This window comes from Bombina bombina, chromosome 10, assembly GCF_027579735.1.
Source record: "Bombina bombina isolate aBomBom1 chromosome 10, aBomBom1.pri, whole genome shotgun sequence".
Taxonomy (NCBI): domain Eukaryota; kingdom Metazoa; phylum Chordata; class Amphibia; order Anura; family Bombinatoridae; genus Bombina; species Bombina bombina.
Genome location: NC_069508.1, coordinates 112,559,739 through 112,582,045, shown reverse-complemented (window position 1 = coordinate 112,582,045; position 22,307 = coordinate 112,559,739). Strand labels below are relative to the sequence as shown.

At 38.6% G+C, this 22,307-nt stretch overlaps 1 protein-coding gene across 1 annotated transcript in view; it reads right to left on the bottom strand.

Moving 5' to 3' along the window:
• TNR (tenascin R) overlaps window positions 1-22,307 on the bottom strand; it is a 1,235,916-nt gene that overhangs the window by 302,778 nt on the left and 910,831 nt on the right. Inside the window, 2 exon segments of the mRNA XM_053693306.1 lie at window positions 3,744-3,859; window positions 13,571-13,846. Of these exon segments, the coding sequence (XP_053549281.1) occupies window positions 3,744-3,859; window positions 13,571-13,846 (392 nt within the window).

The window sequence follows — 22,307 nt, the reverse complement described above, 5'->3', positions numbered from 1 at the left end:
GATGTAGGATCCACCACGCTATTGCTCCTATTAGTGCAGCCCAGGAGTCTATAAAGAGGATTAGCGCAGCTCCTTAGTGCTCTACAGGCAATAAACCTAATTTAAAGAATAATGAATATACTCATGAAATATTTTCTTTGCGCACATTGGATGTAGAGCACGTATTACAAGTTGAAAGTAAACACGATCACTTGAGTACAATTTAATTTAACGCATGTCGGGGGTTAGCGTGACCTTGGAGAACTGTTATCATATTTATGCAATATTCATATTTAATTATGTGTTATACTGTGTATTTACTATAAATATTTAACATTCCAATGTTCTGCACATAGGGAAATATGTTCTATGCATTTGTAAATAGATATTCCTTTATATAGCTATATATATCTATATCTCTATATAATATCTATATAGGTATAGGTATACACTGTGTGCAGAATTATTAGGCAAATGAGTATTTTGACCACGTCATCCTCTTTATGCATGTTGTCTTACTCCAAGCTGTATAGGCTCGAAAGCCTACTACCAATTAAGCATATTAGGTGATGTGCATCTCTGTAATGAGAAGGGGTGTGGTCTAATGACATCAACACCCTATATCAGGTGTGCCTAATTATTAGGCAACTTCCTTTCCTTTGGCAAAGTGGGTCAAAAGAAGGACTTGACAGGCTCAGAAAAGTAAAAAATAGTGAGATATCTTGCAGAGGGATGCAGCACTCTTAAAATTGCAAAGCTTCTGAAGCGTGATCATCGAACAATCAAGAGTTTCATTCAAAATAGTCAACAGGGTCGCAAGAAGCGTGTGGAAAAACCAAGGCGCAAAATAACTGCCCATGAACTGAGAAAAGTCAAGCGTGCAGCTGCCAAGATGCCACTTGCCACCAGTTTGGCCATATTTCAGAGCTGCAACATCACTGGAGTGCCCAAAAGCACAAGGTGTGCAATACTCAGAGACATGGCCAAGGTAAGAAAGGCTGAAAGACAACCACCACTGAACAAGACACACAAGCTGAAACGTCAAGACTGGGCCAAGAAATATCTCAAGACTGATTTTTCTAAGGTTTTATGGACTGATGAAATGAGAGTGAGTCTTGATGGGCCAGATGGATGGGCCCGTGGCTGGATTGGTAAAGGGCAGAGAGCTCCAGTCCGACTCAGACGCCAGCAAGGTGGAGGTGGAGTACTGGTTTGGGCTGGTATCATCAAAGATGAGCTTGTGGGGCCTTTTCGGGTTGAGGATGGAGTCAAGCTCAACTCCCAGTCCTACTGCCAGTTTCTGGAAGACACCTTCTTCAAGCAGTGGTACAGGAAGAAGTCTGCATCCTTCAAAAAAAACATGATTTTCATGCAGGACAATGCTCCATCACACGCGTCCAAGTACTCAACAGCGTGGCTGGCAAGAAAGGGTATAAAAGAAGAAAATCTAATGACATGGCCTCCGTGTTCACCTGATCTGAACCCCATTGAGAACCTGTGCTCCATCATCAAATGTGAGATTTACAAGGAGGGAAAACAGTACACCTCTCTGAACAGTGTCTGGGAGGCTGTGGTTGCTGCTGCACGCAATGTTGATGGTGAACAGATCAAAACACTGACAGAATCCATGGATGGCAGGCTTTTGAGTGTCCTTGCAAAGAAAGGTGGCTATATTGGTCACTGATTTGTTTTTGTTTTGTTTTTGAATGTCAGAAATGTATATTTGTGAATGTTGAGATGTTATATTGGTTTCACTGGTAAAAATAAATAATTGAAATGGGTATATATTTGTTTTTTGTTAAGTTGCCTAATAATTAGGCACAGTAATAGTCACCTGCACACACAGATATCCCCCTAAAATAGCTATAACTAAAAACAAACTAAAAACTACTTCCAAAACTATTCAGCTTTGATATTAATGAGTTTTTTGGGTTCATTGAGAACATGGTTGTTGTTCAATAATAAAATTAATCCTCAAAAATACAACTTGCCTAATAATTCTGCACTCCCTGTAGATATATATATTGTACCATAATACCATCTGATATGTATTTATGATTAAATACCAAAGTCCGTTGGCAAGCGCTTAATATGTGTGCAGTTTCATTCTCCTCTGTGTGCCGCGCTGTGTCTTCACTGCCTCTGCAGCACCGCTCTGTCTCACTTCCTCAGCGCTCCCCACGGGAGCTGTAGCTAGAACAATGGTTTCGGTCCGACTAATGCAAAAGGGGATATGTACAGGGAACTTCACCTTCTTCCCTCAAGAAAACAAATATAAAGCAGCCAAATCCTTGCACACATATGGGTAGATAGTCCTTTAACTTTGCTTTGTTCTCTTGGTATTCTTAGTTGAAAGCTTAACCTAGGAGGTTCATATGCTAATTTCTTAGACATTGAAGGCCACCTTTTTTCAGAATGCATTTTAACAGTTTCTCACCACTAGAGGGTGTTAGTTCACATATTTCATATAGATAACACTGTGGTCGTGCACGTGAAGTTATCTGGCAGAAGACACTGATTGGCTAGACTGCAAGTCTGTCAAAAGAACTGAAATAAAGGGGCAGTTTGCAGAGGCTTAGATACAAGATAATCACAGAGGTTAAAAGTATATTATTATAACTGTGTTGGTTATGCAAAACTGGGGAATGCGTAATAAAGGGATTATCTATCTTTTAAAACAATAAAAAGTCTGGTGTAGACTCTCCCTTTAACATGCTCACGATATTCGAAGTTCTGATTTTTGAGTGCATCAAGTTAGAGCACGAGCAAAAACGTTTCACTTTCAACTTGCAAAAAGATTACTTCTAGTGGAGTTAGTGCGTGAGAGGGAGCGATAAATATCATTCAGATATTTGATTTGTTTAAACAAAACAAATACCTGTATTTTCGTCACAAATTGGCATTGGTAACAAAACAAATGCACATCTTTAAAATGTACCATTAACAAACATGGACAATTTTGTAGATAAATTGTTTGATAGGTTTTTCAAAACAATTGGAATCAACATCATTATGTTTATAAGACAGCAATAGAGGATCTGAGATACTATAGATAGCAAGGAACATTTTAGAATGAGTTTATGGTGTTCAAATATTCATGCATAGAAACATAGATTTTGATGGTAGATAAGAACCATAGGCCTAACTAGTCTACTTAAAGGGATAGTCTAGTCAAAATTAAATGTTTATGTTTCAGATAGAACATGCAATTTTGGGCAACTTCATAATTTACTCCTATTATGATTTTCTTATTTGTTCTCTTGCTATCTTTATTTGAAAAAGCAAGAATGTAAGCGTAGGAGCCTACCCATTTTTGGTTCAGCACCTGGGTATAGCACTTGCTGATTGGTGTCTAAATGTAGCCACCAATCAGCAAGCGCTACCCATGGTTCTGAACCAAAAATTTGCAAGCTGCTAAGCTTACATTTAAGCGTTTTCAAATAAAGATACCAAGAGAATGAAGAAAAATTGATAATATAATTAAATTAGAATGTTGCTTAAAATTGCATGCTCCATCTGAATCATAAACATTTAAATTTGACTAGGCTATCCCTTTAAATATTTCCTATAAAGTGTAAGCTTAATTAGTTTGCAGGATGGCCCAATGCTTATCTCAGGCTTGAAGTTCCCCACGGTGTTTGCTTTTACCACCTCTAACAGAAATGTATTCAATGAATCAACCAGTCTTTCTGTGAAGAAGTGCTTCTGCAAATTGCTTTTCTAAATATATTTTTGATGTGTGTGTCAGATTAGCGTGATCATACCTTGGGAGTGAAGCTAATCTCCCAGCCATCCAGCGAGAATGTAGGTACGTCCCAGTAAACCTCTACCGACGTCTGTGTGACCTCCTTAAATTGCAGACCTTGTGGTGGGGAAATATCTGAAAATAAGCACACAAAAAAAACATAATTGCAATTGGAACACAACTAGAGAGACCTATGTTTTGTTTCTGGTGCAGAGGCCTGTATAACTGGCCTCTCTGAAAACAAAATATTTGTCATTACTTTTATTACTCATAAAATAAGACAATTACGAGCAAACAAAGCCATAAAAGAAAAAGAAACAGAAGGAATGTCTTTGAATTTTAGCACAAAATAGTAAAAATATGTTTACATTATGACCATTTACATAAGGTCCTAAAAGCATTAACCATAAAGTAAAAAATGTTCGGTACACAAAAAAAGGTTTCCTGTTAATGGAGCGTGTATGTGGTTTTACATAAAAATTAAAGAGGGAGTTGTAAATCTCAGAATACTAAAATAACCACTGACAGCAATAGAATGTCCAGGTGGAATAATAAAAAAGAGAACTCTATTCACTGTGCTTTGTAAAATGATTGGCAAAAACCCACATTAAGATCTCCAGCATTGCTAGGTATATCATAAAGTCTTGACCTTTTTTGCTCTGTTTGCGTGCATTGATAGATTATGGTAGACACTTAGCATAACCTCTGCCTAAAAAAAAGAAAATATAAACTAAAGATGTGCATTTTTCTTATTGGACGAAAGTGAAATTAACAAATTATTCATTATTTGTTGCATTCATACAATAATGAAAAACAAAATGCCACCTACATAAATTGAAAAAATAACAAATAGATGTATTAACAAATTCATTAATACGTTCATTCTTCAGTCATTATCTTTTCAATTAAAAAAAATATATATATACAAATACAAACACTGCATTGACATCCTAATCGCCATCTGAAAAAACCCTGCTTCACCAAACACGCAAAGTGCGACCTTCCCCAGTGTACTCAATCCCCTATCTGCTGAACCTCCCACCTCAATTAACCTTTCAGTTAGAACGAGGAGTTCAGCTGTTAGGTGGTTAAGTGCATGGGGGGGCCAGCGGTTTATAGGTTAATTGTTATGGGGGTTTACAAGTTTTTTAATAGTAGTTTTAACAATAAGGTTTATGGAGTTTGGGGCTTTAGGGCATTTTATTTGTTTTTAACAAATTTTGATGTTGTTAATTAATTTTGTCCAAAATGAATGAAGTGCCTAACATAATTTGCTTATCATCAAAATTTGTTATTTTTTTTAAATTCCCTGCAGAGCCAAACTCCATAAAATTTAACATTAAATCAACTATTAATAACCCCTTAAACCCCCCACAACATTTAACCCATAAACATGGCGGCCACCCAATGCAACGGTTAGTTGAAATAAGAGGTCCAGCAGTTAGGGGGTTAAATGCAGTGGGGAGGTTGCAGTTAGTGTGTTTGGTGCAGCAGTGTTTAAATGTAGGGGTTATTAATAGTAGCTATAAACTATAATGTTTATAATGTTGGGGGCTTCAGGGAATTTTATTTGTTTTTAACAAATTTTGATACAAAACAAATGTTTGTTAAAAAATTTTGTCAGAAATTAATGAAGTGCCTAAAATTCAGACAACTAAATGTAAAATATTTGGATCCAATGATTCAACTGAAATACATTGTTCTCCCTTGCTCATGTCTAATATAAACTAGATATCTGCACAGACAAACATATACTATATATATATATATATATATATATATATATATATATATATATATATATATATATACATACAGACGATCGTTCCTGTTAGAGAGCTTCTCTCTCTGTATGCAAATTAATTATAACCCTGGGGAAGTCTCCCTATGGGTGGTAGGGGCAACCAGATATGGACTCCTTGGCCAGTGCTAGCTTAGAGGAATGTGGCTGCACCTCACCGATGAGGCCCATAATAGACCAAAACGATTATCTGGGGTTGTCAAGTTCCTTGTTCAAAGGAGAATTGCCTGGTATTTAGGGGCTGGACTGACCTTAACTGGCGGGATCAGACTGATATGCTTCAGGAAAGTTTTCCAATGTGAAAGGCACACTGGTCAAAAAGAGGCTGCTCCAGGTGGTAGATCGCCAGAGAACTAGCTGATGAGCTGTTGTTCGTTCCTGTTAGGGCACTTCTCTCTCTGTATGCAAATTAATTATGACCCTGGGGAGGTCTCCCTATGGGTGGTAGGGGCAACCAGATATGGACTCCTTGGCCAGTGCTAGCTTAGAGGAATGTGGCTGCACCTCACCGATGAGGCCCATAATAGGCCAAAACGATCGTCTGGGGTTGTCAAGTTCCTTGTTCAAAGGAGAATTGCCTGGTATATCGGGGCAGAACTGACCTTAACTGGCGGGATCAGACTGATATGCTTCAGGAAAGTTTTCCAATGTGAAAGGCACACTGGTCAAAAAGAGGCTGCTCCAGGTGGTAGATCGTCAGAGAACTAGCTGATGAGCTGTTGTTCGTTCCTGTTAGAGCGCTTCTCTCTCTGTATGCAAATTAATTATGACCCTGGGGAGGTCTCTTTATGGGTTGTAGGGGTAACCAGATAAGGACTCCTTGGCCAGTGCTAGCTTAGAGGAATGTGGCTGCACCTCACCGATGAGGCCTATAATAGGCCGAAACGATTGTCTGGGGTTGTCAAGTTCCTTTTTCAAAGGAGAATTGCCTGGCATGTCGGGGCTGGACTGACCTTAACTGGCGGAATCAGACCGATATGCTTCAGGAAATTTTTCCAATGTGAAAGGCACACTGGTCAAAAAGAGGCTGCTCCAGGTGGCAGATCGCCAGAGAACTAGCTGATGAGCTGTTGTTTGTTCCTGTTAGAGCGCTTCTCTCTCTGTATGCAAATTAAATATGACCCTGGGGAGGTCTCCCTATGGGTTGTAGGGGTAACCAGATAAGGACTCCTTGGCCAGTGCTAACTTAGAGGAATGTGGCTGCACCTCACCGATGAGGCCTATAATAGGGGTAACCAGATAAGGACTCCTTGGCCAGTGCTAGCTTAGAGGAATGTGGCTGCACCTCACCGATGAGGCCTATAATAGGCCGAAACGATTGTCTGGGGTTGTCAAGTTCCTTTTTCAAAGGAGAATTGCCTGGCATGTCGGGGCTGGACTGACCTTAACTGGCGGAATCAGACCGATATGCTTCAGGAAATTTTTCCAATGTGAAAGGCACACTGGTCAAAAAGAGGCTGCTCCAGGTCGCAGATCGCCAGAGAACTAGCTGATGAGCTGTTGTTTGTTCCTGTTAGAGCGCTTCTCTCTCTGTATGCAAATTAATTATGACCCTGGGGAGGTCTCCCTATGGGTGGTAGGGGCAACCAGATATGGACTCCTTGGCCAATGCTAGCTTAGAGGAATGTGGCTGCACCTCACCGATGAGGCCCATAATAGGCCGAAACAATCGTCTGGGGTTGTAAAATTCCTTGTTCAAAGGAGAATTGCCTGGTAATTCGGGGCTGGACTGACCTTAACTGGTGGGATCAGACTGATATGCTTCAGGAAAGTTTTCCAATGTGAAAGGCACACTGGTCAAAAAGAGGCTGCTCCAGGTGGTAGATCGCCAGAGAACTAGCTGATGAGCTGTTGTTCATTCCTGTTAGAGCACTTCTCTCTCTGTATGCAAATTAATTATGACCCTGGGGAGGTCTCCCTATGGGTGGTAGGGGAAACCAGATATGGACTCCTTGGCCAGTGCTAGCTTAGAGAAATGTGGCTGCACCTCACCGATGAGGCCCATAATAGGCCGAAACGATCGTCTGGGGTTGTCAAGTTTCTTGTTCAAAGGAGAATTGCCTGGTATTTCGGGGCTGGACTGACCTTAACTGGCGGGATCAGACTGATATGCTTTAGGAAAGTTTTCCAATGTGGAAGGCACACTGGTCAAAAAGAGGCTGCTCCAGGTGGTAGATCACCAGAGAACTAGATGATGAGCTGTTGTTCATTCCTGTTAGAGCGCTTCTCTCTCTGTATGCAAATTAATTATGACCCTGGGGAGGTCTCCCTATGGGTGGAAGGGGCAACCAGATATGGACTCCTTGGCCAGTGCTAGCTTAGAGGAATGTGGCTGCACCTTACCGATGAGGCCCATAATAGGCCAAAACGATCATCTGGGGTTGTCAAGTTCCTTTTTCAAAGGAGAATTGCCTGGTATTTCGGGGCTGGACTGACCTTAACTGGCGGGATCAGACTGATATGCTTCAGGAAAGTTTTCCAATGTGAAAGGCACACTGGTCAAAAAGAGGCTGCTCCAGGTGGTAGATCACCAGAGAACTAGATGATGAGCTGTTGTTCATTCCTGTTAGAGCGCTTCTCTCTCTGTATGCAAATTAATTATGACCCTGGGGAGGTCTCCCTATGGGTGGAAGGGGCAACCAGATATGGACTCCTTGGCCAGTGCTAGCTTAGAGGAATGTGGCTGCACCTCACCGATGAGGCCCATAATAGGCCGAAACGATCATCTGGGGTTGTCAAATTCCTTGTTCAAAGGAGAATTGCCTGGCATGTCGGGGCTGGACTGACCTTAACTGGCAGAATCAGACTGATATGCTTCAGGAAATTTTTCCAATGTGAAAGGCACACTGGTCAAAAAGAGGCTGCTCCAGGTGGTAGATCGCCAGAGAACTAGCTGATGAGCTGTTGTTCGTTCCTGTTAGAGCGCTTCTCTCTCTGTATGCAAATTAATGATGACCCTGGGGAGGTCTCCCTATGGGTGGTAGGGTTAACCAGATAAGGACTCCTTGGCCAGTGCTAGCTTAGAGGAATGTGGCTGCACCTCACCGATGAGGCCTATAATAGGCCAAAACGATTGTCTGGGGTTGTCAAGTTCCTTGTTCAAAGGAGAATTGCCTGGCATGTCGGGGCTGGACTGACCTTAACTGGCGGAATCAGACCGATATGCTTCAGGAAATTTTTCCAATGTGAAAGGCACACTGGTCAAAAAGAGGCTGCTCCAGGTTGTAGATCGCCAGAGAGGTGGTAGATCGCCAGAGAACTAGCTGATGAGCTGTTGTTTGTTCCTGTTAGAGCGCTTCTCTCTCTGTATGCAAATTAATTATGACCCTGGGGAAGTCTCCCTATGGGTGGTAGGGGCAACCAGATATGGACTCCTTGGACAGTGCTAGCTTAGAGGAATGTGGCTGCACCTCACCGATGAGGCCCATAATAGGCCGAAACGATCGTCTGGGGTTGTCAAGTTCCTTGTTCAAAGGAGAATTGCCTGGTATTTCGGGGCTGGACTGACCTTAACTGGAGGGATCAGATTGATATGCTTCAGGAAAGTTTTCGAATGTGGAAGGCACACTGGTCAAAAAGAGGCTGCTCCAGGTGGTAGATCGTCAGAGAACTAGCTGATGAGCTGTTGTTCATTCCTGTTAGAGCGCTTCTCTCTCTGTATGCAAATTAATTATGACCCTGGGGAGGTCTCCCTATGGGTGGTAGGGGCAACCAGATATGGACTCCTTGGCCAGTGCTATAGTGATGTGCAGTTCGGTTCTTTTGGGTGAATCGGTTCATTTCGGACGGTTCGATTAACTGAACCAGTTCATGAACCGATTCACCAGTTCACCTACTGAACATGAGGTAGAGGCTCTACCTCATGTTCAGTAGGTGAACTGTAGAGCTGCAGATTCGTTTCCTGCAGTGCTGTATGTAAATGACTCAGTGTACTGTAACTCTAATGAATCATTTAGATAACAGTACACTGATTCAAATAACAGGTCACACTCACAGCGTTTCTCAACAGACCCCTGCAATTACATTAACCCATTCAGCATCCCATGTTTGTGTGTATATATATATATATATATATATATATATATATATATATATATATATATATATATATAATTTTTAGCTGTTGCTATGTAAAAGTTAGCTTAGATATAGAGGAAGAACAACAAATTATATATATATACACAAACATGGGATGCTGAATGGGTTAATGTAAATGCAGGGGTCTGTTGAGAACTGCTGTGAGTGTGACCTGATATTTGAATCAGTGTACTGTTAGTTAACTCGTATGCAATGAATCTGTCTGTTAACAGTACACTGAGTCGTTTGCTAACAGTTCACTTCTTTTGAATCAGTGAACTGTTAACAGACTGATTCATTGCAGACGAGTTAGCTAACAGTTCACTGATTCAACAACACTGGTAATATGATCCTAGAGTGAGATTCTGCTGTGTGATTCATTAAAGGAAGAGTTAGCAGAGCAGAACTCATTCTAGGATCGTATTACCAGAGTGCTGCTGATGACTCAGGAACTGAACTGTTTCAAACGAATCAGTTCAGTCTGATGTACTGATTCATTCAGTTCAGTGAAAAGATCCGGTTCAAATGAACGATTCGTTCATGAACCGGACATCACTACAGTGCTAGCTTAGATGAATGTGGCTGCACTTCACCGATGAGGCCCATAATAGGCCGAAACGATCATCTGGGGTTGTCAAGTTCCTTGTTCAAAGGAGAATTGCCTGGTATTTCGGGGCTGGACTGACCTTAACTGGCGGGATCAGACTGATATGCTTCAGGAAAGTTTTCCAATGTGAAAGGCACACTGGTCAAAAAGAGGCTGCTCCAGGTGGTAGATCGCCAGAGAACTAGCTGATGAGCTGTTGTTCGTTCCTGTTAGAGCGCTTCTCTCTCTGTATGCAAATTAATTATGACCCTGGGGAGGTCTCCCTATGGGTGGTAGGGGCAACCAGATATGGACTCCTTGGCCAGTGCTAGCTTAGAGGAATGTGGCTGCACCTCACCGATGAGGCCCATAATAGGCCGAAACGATCATCTGGGGTTGTCAAGTTCCTTGTTCAAAGGAGAATAGCCTGGTATTTCGGGGCTGGACTGACCTTAACTGGCGGGATCAGATTGATATGCTTCAGGAAAGTTTTCCAATGTGAAAGGCACACTGGTCAAAAAGAGGCTGCTCCAGGTGGTAGATCGCCAGAGAATTAGCTGATGAGCTGTTGTTCGTTCCTGTTAGAGCGCTTCTCTCTCTGTATGCAAATTAATGATGACCCTGGGGAGGTCTCCCTATTGGTGTTAGGGGCAACCAGATATGGACTCCTTGGCCAGTGCTAGCTTAGATGAATGTGGCTGCACTTCACCGATGAGGCCCATAATAGGCCGAAACGATCATCTGGGGTTGTCAAGTTCCTTGTTCAAAGGAGAATTGCCTGGTATTTCGGGGCTGGACTGACTTTAACTGGCGGGATCAGACTGATATGCTTCAGGAAAGTTTTCCAATGTGAAAGGCACACTGGTCAAAAAGAGGCTGCTCCAGGTGGTAGATCGCCAGAGAACTAGCTGATGAGCTGTTGTTCGTTCCTTTTAGAGCGCTTCTCTCTCTGTATGCAAATTAATGATGACCCTGGGGAGGTCTCCCTATGGGTGGTAGGGGCAACCAGATATGGACTCCTTGGCCAGTGCTAGCTTAGATGAATGTGGCTGCACCTCACCGATGAGGCCCATAATAGGCCGAAACGATTGTATGGGGTTGTCAAGTTCCTTGTTCAAAGGAGAATTGCCTGGTATTTCGGGGCTGGACTGACCTTAACTGGCGGGATCAGACTAATATGCTTCAGGAAAGTTTTCCAATGTGAAAGGCACACTGGTCAAAAAGAGGCTGCTGCAGGTGGTACATCGCCAGAGAACTAGCTGATGAGCTGTTGTTCATTCCTGTTAGAGCACTTCTCTCTCTGTATGCAAATTAATTATGATCCTGGGGAGGTCTCCCTATGGGTGGTAGGGGCAACCAGATATGGACTCCTTGGCCAGTGCTAGCTTAGAGGAATGTGGCTGCACCTCACCGATGAGGCCCATAATAGGCCGAAACGATCATCTGGGGTTGTCAAGTTCCTTGTTCAAAGGAGAATTGTCTGGTATTTTCGGGCTGGACTGACCTTAACTGGCGGGATCAGACTGATATGCTTCAGGAAAGTTTTCCAATGTGAAAGGCACACTGGTCAAAAAGAGGCTGCTCCAGGTGGTAGATCACCAGAGAATTAGCTGATGAGCTGTTGTTCGTTCCTGTTAGAGTGCTTCTCTCTCTGTATGAAAATTAATGATGACCCTGGGGAGGTCTCCCTATGGGTGGTAGGGGCAACCAGATATGGACTCCTTGGCCAGTGCTAGCTTAGATGAATGTGGCTGCACTTCACTGATGAGGCCCATAATAGGCCGAAACGATCATCTGGGGTTGTCAAGTTCCTTGTTCAAAGGAGTATTGCCTGGTATTTCGGGGCTGGACTGACCTTAACTAGCGGGATCAGACTGATATGCTTCAGGAAAGTTTTCCAATGTGAAAGGCACACCGGTCAAAAAGAGGCTGCTCCAGGTGGTAGATCGCCAGAGAACTAGATGATGAGCTGTTGTTCGTTCCTGTTAGAGCGCTTCTCTCTCTGTATTTAAATATTTAAATATATATATATATATACATACATATATTTAGACATTATATATATATATATATATATATATATATATATATATATTAAATCCCTTTGCAGTCCCTTTTTTAAAAACACCTAATACCATCTTTGAGCACTTCTAATTTTTTTTCATTATTTTTTAAATATATTTATCAGACAGTGTTTATATAAGTGTAACTTTACATGTATTTATGTTGTTTTGTTGTTTTTTTATACAACCTTTTTTCTTCCCCTACCCTTTAACCGAGCTCTGAAGTCGAGCTAACATGATGTGCGTTAAATTTGATTGCACTCAAGCTAACACATTTACTTTAAACTCATAAAACTTGCGCTATTTCCATCATGTGTAAAAAAAACTACAGTTTGCACTCCACTCGTAATCTAGCCCACAATATTTTTCCAATACCAAAAGGTTGTTATTGTTGTGTACATTGCGATAGCTCAGGTGTCGAACGATGTGTACGGAAGGCCGAAAAACATGACTGACTATTTTGGAATCAACTTCATGAGCAAAAGTAAAATACGAAAATACTCGTATTATATCATTTTCTTGAATGCCTCTTTAATGAGATGTCTTAGTGTCAGAATTAAATGTTCTATTTTATTTGAATATTATATTTTAAACTAAATTCCTTTCTTTTCTTTAAATAATTTCTTAATTTCTTTTAATATTTGTTTGATACATGGGACTAGATTCATAGATGCTCATGAAGTTGCAGAGAGGCTTTGTAAAGGCAAGATCATATTTTACATGTATTGAGCCTAACTTTGCCTAATTTTCCAAGCGTAGTGTTATGCGGACATTTCTGCCATTAATATCTAATTGCTCAGCACATTAAATCTTGCACATGAAACATGAACCTATTGATCATTAAAGCAAATAAATGGGCTGACTTTTCAATGACCGAACCAGCTATTTCATATACAAAAATAAACATTAAGATCCAATTTATGTTATCTTTTATACTCTGCAGCTGGTATAACAATTAATTAATTAAAAAAAACTTTAAGGGGAAACCAATTTTACAGTCCCGATACAGTTATCTCTAGACCAGCAATGCACTACTGGGAGCAAGCTGAAAATGTCAGGTGAGCTGATGACAAAAGACAAGTTAGTGTGGCCACCAATCACCAGCTAGCTTCCAGTAGTGTAGGATATGCAAATATTCTGTTTCAACAAATAAATATGAAAATGAAAGTGAATTGAAATGTGTCTTATAATTACATGCACTATCTGAATCATGCACATTTCATATTATCTTTTCCTATCCCTTTAAACCCCAAAAGCTTATTGTGGATTAGCAAAAACTACACTTTCTAGTATCATTTCTAAAAGACATACACACTCACTTGTGGAAGTAGTGATGCTGGCTGGCTCACTGGTAGTGTCACTGATGACTGAGCAGACACTGATATTATACGTCACACCAGGCTCCAGCTCCCTTAAAGTAACGGCACTCCAGTCCCCGGGTACCCTCTGCTGGAGCCGCTGTTGGGTTCCCCACTCTCCTGGTGCTGCTGGCTGGTATGAGATGACATATTCGGTCACTGCAGAGTTTCCATCCCATGCCAAGTCAATCCATTGGTCACTGATAGCTGTCACACTCAAATCAACTGGCGGGGCAACTGGCAAGGGTAAATAATGAGAATAAAATTAATCTTTCGCTGGTTCTTACCATCAATTTAATTTTAAGGGACAGTACAGTCAATTTAAACTTTCATGACTCAGAGCATGCAAATTAAAAAAAAAAAATCCTATTATGTCTTAGCTATAAACATAGGTAGGCTTAAGAGCGTGCATGTATCCTGTGCACTACATGGATAACAATATAACAAAGCAAATTTATTATTATAAAGTTAATTGAAAAAGTTTCTTATAAGTGGATGATCCATTTAAACCTTGAAAGTTTAATTTTGACTTTACTGTCACTTTAATATATTTCTTAATATTTGGGGCAAATTTAGAACCTTCTTGGTATAATTTTTTTTTAAAAAAGGTATCACAAAGCCTAAGCGATTATTAATTAACGGTACAGTAACGTCAAAATTAAAGGGATATGAAACCCAATTTTTTTTTCTTTCATGATTCAGATACAGCATGCAATTTTAAACAAATTTGAAATGTGCATCTATTATCAAATTAGTTTCATTCTATTGGTATTCTTTATCGAAGGAGCAGCAATGAACTACTGGTGGCTAGATGAACACATATGGTGAGCCAATGACATATGCAGCCACCGATCAGCAGTTAGCTCCGATTGCTGCTCCTAAGCCTAACTAGGTATGCTTTTCAATAAAGGATTCTAAGAGAAAAATATAAATGTAATCAGAGAAGTACATTGGAAAATTGTTTAAAATTGCATGTTCTATCTAAATCATGAAAATATAATTTTGCCTTTACTGTCTCTTTAAATACTATGGGTTGGTCATTAAATATCACATTATTAATTAGTATGAGAGTTAATATTAATAAATATAACAGTATCCCATCATAAATGGAGCATGAATAGTAGCATGCATTTTTAAAATGTCTAAATCGGGGGGGGGGGGGAATATACTGAGGCATATTGTCATTAATTACATATAATTAAATTTCATTTTTCTTCATTGGTTGAGACAAACAATTCCCAAAGATGTGTTAATGGTGAATGACTGACCGAGACATCACGTTTAACTGTATTAAAGTTAAATTCTACACAGTGAAAACTGCTTCAACTGAACTGGTATTATTAATTAACTTAACTCCCATGATTAATAACGTTGATTTGATGTTGAGTTAAGATACTATGGATGTATTAAAGCTGAGTGGCTGTCAGCAGAAACTTCCATAAAACTTTTACACTGATTTTCTGACATCATCATCTTTGCTGGATAGGGAGATCTTTGTTATGCTTTATAAGAAATAAAAAAAAATACACTAAAATTTAATTTACAAATACATATCTGCCCCCTCCTCCCCCCCCCCCCACACACACACAATAAAATTAAACTTACAATTAAAGGGGCAGTCTATTTGAAAATTAGTATTGTTAAAAAGATAGATAATCCCTTTATTACCCATTCCTGAGTTTAAATTAAACACTTTTATATTAATATACTTTTGAAACTCTATGATTACCTGTATCTAAGCCCCTGCTGATTGTCGTTTATCTCAGTACTTTGTATTTTGATTTTTTCTTAGCTTTTTACTATCTTATGGCTAGATTACGAGTTTTGCGTTATGAGTCAAAAAGCTTCATAACGCTGGTTTTTCACTACCGCTGGTATTACAAGTTTTGCAGGTATATCTGTACCGCACACTTTTTTGGCCGTAATGCAACGTAACTACCGCATCTTTCAAAAAGTCCTTTTCAATGGGACTTCCACAGCGCCGGTATTACGAGTTTGCCTGCCTGGCCAAAAAGTGACTGGTACAGCCTATACCGTCAAGATCCGTACCGTAAACCGTAAGTCAGTAGTTATGAGTTTTACGCTACAAAGCTGTAACATAAAACTCATAACTAAAGTACTAAAAAGTACACTAACAGCCATGAACTACTACTAACCCCTAAACCGAGGCCCTCCCGCATCGCGAACACTAAAATTATTAACCCCTAATCTGCCGCTCCGGACATCGCCGCCACTATAATAAACATATTAACCCCTAAACCGCCGCACTCCTGCATCGCAAACACTAGTTAAATATTATTTACCCCTAATCTGTCCCTAACATCGCCGCAATTTACAATAGTGTTATTAACCCCTAATCTGCTGCCCCCAAAATCGCAGCCACTATACTAAAGTTATAAACCCCCTAAACCAAACCCTAAGTCTAACCCCCACTAACTTTAATATAATTAAAATAAATCTAAATAAAAATTACTATCATTATCTAAATAATTCCTATATAAAACTAAATACTTACCTATAAAATAAACCCTAAGCTAGCTACAATATAACTAATATATTAGCCTAAACTAAACTGCCAATAGCCCTTAAAAGGGCCTTTTGTGGGGCATTGCCCCAAAGAAATCAGTTCTTTTAACTGTAAAAAAAAAATACAAACAACCCCCCAACAGTAAAACCCACCACCCACACAACCAAACCCCCCAAATAAAATACTATCTAAAAAACCTAAGCTCCCCATTGCCCTGAAAAGGGCATTTGTATGGGCATTGCCCTTAAAAGGGCATTTAGCTCTTTTTCAGCCCAAACCCTAATCTAAAAATAAAACCCACCCAATAAACTCTTAAAAAAACACTAACCCCCGAAGATCCACTTACAGTTTTTGAAGACTGGACATCCATCCTCAATGAAGCCGGGAGAATTCTTCATCCAAGCGGCAAGAAGTCCTCAACGAAGTCGGGAGAAGTCTTCATCCAAGCGGCAAGAAGTGGTCCTCCATGCGGGCAGAAGTCTTCATCCAGATGGCATCTTCTATCTTCATCCTTCCAAAGTGGAGCGGCTCCATCTTCAAAACATCTGGCGCGGAGCATGCTCTTCTTTTGATGGTCGCTGAAGAATGAAGGTTCCTTTAAATAACATCATCCAAGATGGCGTCCCTTGAATTCCGATTGGCTGATAAAATTCTTTCAGCCAATTGGAATTAAAGGTGAAAAAATCCTATTGGCTGATGCAATCATCCAATAGGATTGAGCTTCAATCCTATTGGCTGATCTAATCAGCCAATAGAATGCAAGTTCAATCCTATTGGATCAGCCAATAGGCCTTTTTCACCTTTAAATCCGATTGGCTGATTCTACTCTAATCTAATAGCCCTATCAAAATAAAAAAGCCCCCCCCAAAAATAAACCCCCTTCCCTAGCCTAAACTAAACTGCCAATAGCCCTTTAAAAGGACCTTTTGTGGGGCATTGACCCAAAGAAATCAGTTGTTTTACCTGTAAAAAAAATACAAACAACCCCCAACAGTAAAACCCACCACCCACACAACCAAACCCCCCAAATAAAATCCTATCTAAAAAATCTAAGCTCCCCATTGCCCTGAAAAGGGCATTTGTATGGGCATTGCCCTTAAAAGGGTATTTAGCTCTTTTTCAGCCCAAAACCTAATCTAAAAATAGCTTTACGCTCCTTTATTGCAGGTGTTAGGCCTTTTTTTAGCCGGCTCTCCCCATTGATGTCTATGGGGAAATCGTGCACAACCTGTAATAGCAGCGCTATAGGGAGATGAGCCGTGGAAATAACTTGCAAGTTAGTACCGAGCCGCTCATAACGCAAAACTCGTAATCTAGCAGTTACATTTTAGAAAATTAGTACTGGTTTTTGGGAAACCATTATCATTCTCGATGGGAGTGTGCACAATCTTATCTATATGTCACACATGAACTAGCACTGTCAGGCTATACTATGAGATTGTAAAAAGTAAGAAAAAAAGCAGTGAGATAAGGGGAGACCGCAGGTGTTTAGACGCATGCAAACAGAGGTTATAAAGTATATAAATGTAAGAATGTTGGTTGTGTAAAGCTGGCTAATGGTTAGCATAGTAAAGGCTTAATCTATCTTTTTGAACAATAAAAAAAAAAAAAATTAAGTTGCACTCAGGAGTCAAAAGGAGTCACAAGTTATAGTTGCACCAGAGTGGACATGTTTATGAAGCCAATCAGAATAGCAGTATGTAGCAACCAATCACTTGCCTGGAATGTAAAGTATTTAAAAGGACAGTCTAGTTAAAATTTAGCTTTAATAATTCAAGAAATCAAGGATTTTTAAAAGGTGGTTATTACTACAATTTTTTTACATTTTGCCTGAAGGGAAACGTCCCTATTTTAAAACATATGCTAATTATTTTCATATGTTAGATACCTGCAATTATTAAACTTTTAGATTGTAGTGTTGATATTTTGGTATTTCATTTGTGCATGAATATTCACTCACTTGGTTTTCACCAACTGCTTCAACTGAACTGGTATTATTAATTAACTTAACTCCCATGATTAATAACGTTGATTTGATGTTGAGTTAAGATACTATGAATGTATTAAAGATGAGTGGCTGCCAGCAGAAACTTCCATAAAACTTTTACACTGATTTTCAGACATCATCATCTTGGCTGGATAGGGAGATCTATGTTATGCTTTATAAGAAATAAAAAAAATACACTAAAATGTAATTTACAAATACATATCTACCCCCCCCCCCACACACACACACACAAACACAATAAAATTAAACTTACAATTAAAGGGGCAGTCTACTTGAAAATTAGTATTGTTAAAAAGATAGATAATCCCTTTATTACCCATTCCTAAATTTAAATTAAACAACACTTTTATATTAATATACTTTTGATATTTAATGTTTATATTTTGGTATTTCATTTGTGCATGAATATTCACTCACTTGGTTTTCACCAATAGTTGATACATAAGTCTAATTCTTTATGGTTGCACTAACCTAGACATTTCTTCCTCCCAAGTAATTTAAAGTTTATTAGAATAAGACATTCACAGCCAAGCAATACCCATCTGGACAAGTAAGACTGATTTTGCATAGATAAATATTTAGCCTCTATAGTTTACAGTTGATATAGATATATCTCACAGACTAAATAAACAAACCTTATATTAGCGGAAAATTTATATCTCAGTGTTTAAGCTTATATAGCGCCCTGTACCCTACAATTACTATTTCAATACACTACAGGAACCCTTGGAGGAGGTTCTTAAAAAGAGGTTTACACTCCCTTAGCGCACCTTCAACACTCTTCTTGTCATAAATACTTTCCTCTAACTTGTCGGTTGCTAGCAAGGGGCCACAATAAATATTAAATAGAATGAATACAAATATCAAATACTGGATATTTTCAATACTAGAGTGAAATATTTTTCAGAGTTTAATTTAGGAGAACAAACAGAGATAGATATAAAAAAATTGTGATATTAAATCTACTATGGATAAATTGGAAAATGTATTAGTAAAAGAGCTGAAACATAAAATTGAAAATCTCTTTCTTGATAAATATATAACTACTAAAATAGTGCCTAGAGGCTTAATACTCCTAAAAAATTGCACTTAAGAGTCTTGAGGAAAATTTACAAAAAGAATGGGAAGACACATTAAATGATGCATCATTAAACTTTCTTGAAATTTAAAAAAAATCTAGGAACAATTCATTAGATCAATTAAATCAAGAGATTAATGAGATTAAAAATAATGTACAAAACATTATGGAAAAGAAAGAATAAAAAGATTATCAGTCAATTTTTAAAAAAATTGAGTGAGATAAAAAATGATTTACTAAGAGTGAAATGGGGGAAAATGAAAAGAGATAAAGATGATTATAAAAACAAGGGAAGTATATCCAATAAAGAAAAAACACAAGTCAAATTGGTACACCAAAATGAAGAAATAATAGCATCAGGGGGCAATCACCCAAAAGAGATGCATAGGTATAATAATAAATCTTGGGGAGAATATCTGCAAAAATATGGCTTACACAAAAAGCAAATAATGGATATAATACTAATAAGGATAGGTTGGAGAGATAGACACATTACAGATAATCCTCAGTTTCAAAATAGAAACAAACAAGAAAGAATTCACAAATGAAAAAAAATACTATGGAGAAAAAAACAAAAAACAATATGTACAATAGGTTTAGACCTCTACAATAAATATATGTAGAAGAAAGAGATTATAATGAGGATTTTTTTTAGGGAAACTAAAAGAAGGGGGTTGGAGATGACTAGGACAACCAGAGAGAAAAAATTGGGATACAAGAGAAAGACAACATTGCATACAAACACATGGAGGAAGAGAGGGAATAGAGGAAGAGGTAGAAAGAAAAGAAAAACGATTGGTAGAAACAGCGGGGAATGATGAAGAAAAAATAGGAATTTTATTACAAGACCAGAGACTCCTATTTTGCATAAATCTTTCTCTACTACTCACTGCAGCCTTTAAAAGTATAACAGAACAGATATTGAAATAACATAAATAACATAAGAAGCTAACATGAAAGCTACTTATAAAACAAGAAAAAAACAGTCAATCAGAGAAGGGATTAGAGTATAAAATGACCCAAATCCAATCGAACCTCCTCTTTCTTTTGTTGCTCATCATTGAGATAAGTACATTCATTATTTTTTCTGTATCTGTTTTGTCAAATAAAGATTGATATTAGTCTTTTGTTTATATATATATATATATATATTGTTTTTTTTTTTTATATTGTTCTATCATCTCCTTTTTTGTATTTTTTTCTATTTGTCTCTTTTATCGTTTTTCAAATATTTCTAGTTTGTGCTTTTTCTTACTTTGTCTTTTCCTCTTTATTTCCCTTTTTTCATTGGTTATTATTTTCCTTATCTGTTATCACTGTTCACTTTATATATTTGCTCCCCTGTCTTGCGGTTTGTGTTTACCGTTTCATATCGGTCCCCTCTTCTCACATTGCTCCTGTGTAGCTCCTCTACTGCACGCAATGGCGCCGCCATTTTGTGGGCTGTACTGAGGCTGTTTTCCCGCCCTCTTACTCTGACGTGCAGGAGTAACGCCTCAGTGTAGCTTTGGTGCCGAGAAAGCAACATAGTTTCTTCAGTTGCTTGTTTCAATCAACTCGCATTCAGTAAAATATACTGTTACTTAGAGTTTTATTATATATTTACCTCCGTTGCCATCTTGTGGCCAATAAGTTACATTTAATATTACTTTTACTTAGAAACTTCAATAGTTTTTCCACATTAGTTTATCCAATATTCTTTGTATAATTCTTCTTAATTAATTCCTGTGATATTATATATATTTTTATAATTTTATATTATTCAATTTATATTTTACCAGCTGGATTTAAACTAATTTCATTATATATTATCTATAAGAATTTTAATTTTACATATACAATGGCTGAAACTCCTGTGGGAGGTAATCCTCTAACTGCACATTCTGTGCAAGTTATGATAGACTCTTCTATGTCTAAATTATTTAATAAAATTACTTCTTTGATGGGTTTAAAGGATACTAAAAAGCCCTTAAAAAGAAAGAATCCATCTATTTCTGCACAAGCAAGTAAAAAATTAATTGTAAAATCTCGTCAGTTACTTTCTGACTCTTTTCCTCACAGCAAAGGAACTAAAACAGCTGTTAAACGGTCCCTGCACCCCAAGTGAACTCAAATGGGGGATTCTATTGTAATGTCAAAATCAAAATCTAAAGTAAAAAATATTGATAAAATCCCTTCCTCTAATTCTAACTCTTCAGACGAAGATGATTACATTGACATTATTCTGATTTGTTTGATAACTCAGATGATTCTAATTATTCTCCAGCTGCCAAAAAAGACAAAAAGATGAAAACATTTCTAAATAATTTTAATTAGGAAGAAGAAAATGAGTTTTTGGACTGTCTTGGTAACCCGAGATTTAATCCAGACGAGTTACACCATCCCCGTTCATCGGAATGGTGTCCATCAATTGATGTTGCTAAGTTTATTGATTTTCAGCTTCGCAAACCCCTTAAAAAACAAGCTAGAAATAAAATGAGGGCTGAATGCCCTCGCCCCCTTCTCCATAAAAATGCTGCCCTCACTCCCGAAGTTGACCCCAAAGTTTTTAAATTTATTGGAGCCCCAGGGTATAAATCATGGAAGATCTGTCAAGATAAGCTTCTTGACACTGTAGGTCCCCTGACCAAACTTTTTGAATTATCCGAATTGGGAGTTGCTGAGAATTCTCCATTGGATCCCTTTGTAGTTAGAGAATGGGTCCAAAGACTGCTTTGCTTTGTGGGTAACACCAACTCTGCCATGTCTCTTGAGAGACGTCGTAATATTCAAAGGAAGATTGACCCAAAGATATGCGACTTTGCTTCTAACAGCATTGCTTCTGATAACAATGGTCTTCTGTTCGGAGACTCTTACCTAAAGGAGTTGAATCAATGCATCAACACCTTTTCCAACCTGAATAAGGTTAAAACTTCAGTTAAGAACATTTTTTATCCATCCCAAAATTTCCCGGCTGTCAGCCATTCATTTCAAGGTCTCATTACTTCCAAGCACATTAATCCCACTATCCTACCCAATACCAGTCACATTACTAACAAAATTTCCAAGAACCCTCAACTTCCTCTTTTTTCACTTCAAGAGGACT